Source organism: Arachis hypogaea, chromosome 9 (assembly GCF_003086295.3).
Source record: "Arachis hypogaea cultivar Tifrunner chromosome 9, arahy.Tifrunner.gnm2.J5K5, whole genome shotgun sequence".
NCBI classification, from domain to species: domain Eukaryota; kingdom Viridiplantae; phylum Streptophyta; class Magnoliopsida; order Fabales; family Fabaceae; genus Arachis; species Arachis hypogaea.
The window spans coordinates 19,328,050-19,330,875 of record NC_092044.1 but is presented as its reverse complement, the minus strand read 5'-3'; the positions used below and the strand labels follow the sequence as shown (position 1 = coordinate 19,330,875).

At 35.0% G+C, this 2,826-nt stretch overlaps 1 protein-coding gene across 1 annotated transcript; it reads right to left on the bottom strand.

The window, feature by feature from the left end:
• Positions 1 to 326: 326 nt before the first annotated feature.
• Positions 327 to 896, bottom strand: LOC112708976 (uncharacterized). The gene has a single exon (XM_025760889.1). It carries the CDS (start codon positions 894 to 896, stop codon positions 327 to 329), a length of 570 nt encoding a protein of 189 aa, XP_025616674.1.
• Between the last annotated feature and the right edge of the window lie 1,930 nt (positions 897 to 2,826).

Below are 2,826 nucleotides of genomic sequence, written 5' to 3'. Positions count from 1 at the left end.
AAAAATTGGCCAAAATTCAAAAAAGGAAAGCTGACTTAGCTATACCCTTGGCTTCAGTTCAAAACAAGCAACAAACTCTTTTCAAGGAGTTTTGCATTGTAGAAGCCAAACAAGAAGAATGTGAGAAGTAGCTTGACAAAGCTCAAAATGAAGAATATGAGCATATTGAAGTGCTTTCTGCCTTGGACAGTGAAAGAGTCCAACTTTACTCTGACTTACCAGAACTCTTAGCACCTTCTATTCCACCTACTTTGAGCACTTTTATGTATAATGACTGTTTTTGTGCTCTTACTTATTTATTTATATTATTGATCTTGATTTGGCATTCATCGATATTGCTTCAAGTATTTTCTATTTATCGAATTAATCACGTTCCCATAATCGATATCTTTAATTCGATATGTATTTTCAGAATACAATTCGATTACTTGAAAAGGTCCTTCCCAAGTATGAGACCATTTGCCAAGGAATCTTGACTTCTTCTCTATTGGCAATGCAACTTTTAAGACCAATTCTCCTAGACTGAAACATTTCTCTGTTATTCGACGATTATAATTTCGAGCAACACTTTTTTTTTGTTGAATCATATTTTCGAGTGCCAAAATGTGTTCTGAGTCTAAATCATTCAACTTATCATACATTGCATTCCAATAATCATCAACTGGTAAGTTATCTTGCCTCAAAATTCTCAATGTATTGAGATTAATCTCTAATGGTAAAACTGCATCATGTCCATACACCAATTTATGAGGAGAAGTACCTGTTGACCCTCTTGGTGAATTTTGATAGGCCCACAATACTTGACTCAAAGTTTTATGCCAAGTTCGAGGTCTACTACCAATTTGTTTCTTGATCAAAATGATCAATATTTTTGTTTGCTGCCTCGACTTGTCCATTGGCCTGCGCATAATATGGAGTCAAAGTAACCATATTAATGATTCTCGAGGTTGTAAAATTCTTAATTCGCTAACCAGTGAACATAGTCCCTTGATCAGTACTCAAGGTTTGGGGAATTCCAAATCGATGGATTATATGTTCCTCGATATAGTCTATCACTTCATTTTGCCCGGCTTCTATTAAGGGAACAACTTCAACCCACTTCGTAAAATAATCAATTGCTACCAAAATAAATTTATGGTTCTTCGACGAAGGAGGGTGTATTAGTCCAATTAGATCTAAATCCCATCCTTGAAAAGGTCATGGTTTAATAATCGAATGTAATTTAGATGCTGGTATCTGTTGTAATTGGCATGCTTTCGCACAATCGATGCAATCCTTAATCATAGAAGGCCAATAGACATGATTTCGATATAACACCCATTTCATTTTCATACCAGCCTGATGAGCCCCACATATACCTCTGTGAACTTCTCCTAAAGCTATATCTTGATCGGCTTGACTTAACCATCTCGACAGGCTTCCATCAATTGCTTGCTTATATAACTCGTCAGCCATCAATACAAAATTCATCGCTTTCAACTTTACTTTTCTATCAACTTGAAGATTGGGATCTTTTAAATAAATGAAAATGGGTTTCCTCCAATCATCATCTTCCCATTCATCCAAACACAAACCCTCTCTCTCCTTGATAGGCACTAAAATCTGACAATTTTTGCCAGTTTTCTTAGCGTTTATGGAAATATCTTATATCTCGAAAAAATTTGGGCCTCATTAGTAATTTCATTTTGAATTCTCCTAATATGAACTAATGAAACTTTCTGAAAAGAAGTTAACAATGTCCATGCCATTACTAAATACTTTTATAACTTCTCATTGTTGCATTTGAACTCCTTTGACAACTGTTTAAAAAATAACTGCGAATCCCCAAGGATCTGAACTTCTAAAGCCCATTTTTCAATCAAGATTTCAAGGCCTAATATTAACGCCTCATACTCAGCCACATTATTCGAACAAGGGTATTTTAATTCAAACAAAATTCTGACGGAATCCCATCTAGTGAGATAATTAAAATCCTACTCCAGCACCGTCTTTATGTTTCAAACTATCAAAATATAATTTCTAATAATCGACATGAACATCAATTATGTTTGCCCCCCTGGTCATTCATATTATTCGAACGGTCTACTAGAAAATTTGCAATGACCTGACCTTTCACAGCCTTTGCTGGAACATACTATAAATCGAATTCTGTTAAAGCCAACATCTATTTTTCTACTCGACCTCTCAACATTGGATAAGTCAACATATTTTTAATTAGGTCAGTTTGTGAAATGATTTTCACAAGTTTGGCAACCATATAGCACTTTAACTTTGTGCAAGCATAATAAAAAGACAAACACAATTTTTCGATGGGTGAATACCTGGTCTCGATATCAGTTAATACCTGACTAAGGTAATAAATGGCTCATTCATGACCATTGTCATCATCTTGAGCCAACTTATACTTAATTGTGTTCAAGGATGCCGCAATATATATTTTTAAAGGCTCATGAGGGCGAACGGTTGCCATTATTAGAGCTATGGAAAAATAAGCTTCAAGTAATTCAAAAGCCTCTTGATGTTCTTCTGTCCATTCGAACTGAGATTCATTTCTAAGTTTCACCAAAGGTGCAAATAATCGCGTTCTACATGAAAGGTTCGATATGAATCTTCTAAGATAGTTAATTTTTTCAAGAAAAGATTGTACTTCCTTCTTTGACTTAGGAGGGGATAACACCAAGATTGCATCGGCCTTATTCTTATTGATGGCAATCGCCTTTTTATGGACAACAAATCCTAAGAATTTCCCGGCTGATACACCGAATGCACATTTTAAAGGATTCATTTTTAATCCCTTTTTCCGCAAGTGATAAATGCTTTTCTCAA

Coding starts and splice junctions, on each gene's coding strand:
- LOC112708976 (XM_025760889.1), bottom strand. CDS start 896: ATGGACAAGTCGAGGCAGCAAACAAAAATATTGATCATTTTGATCAAG.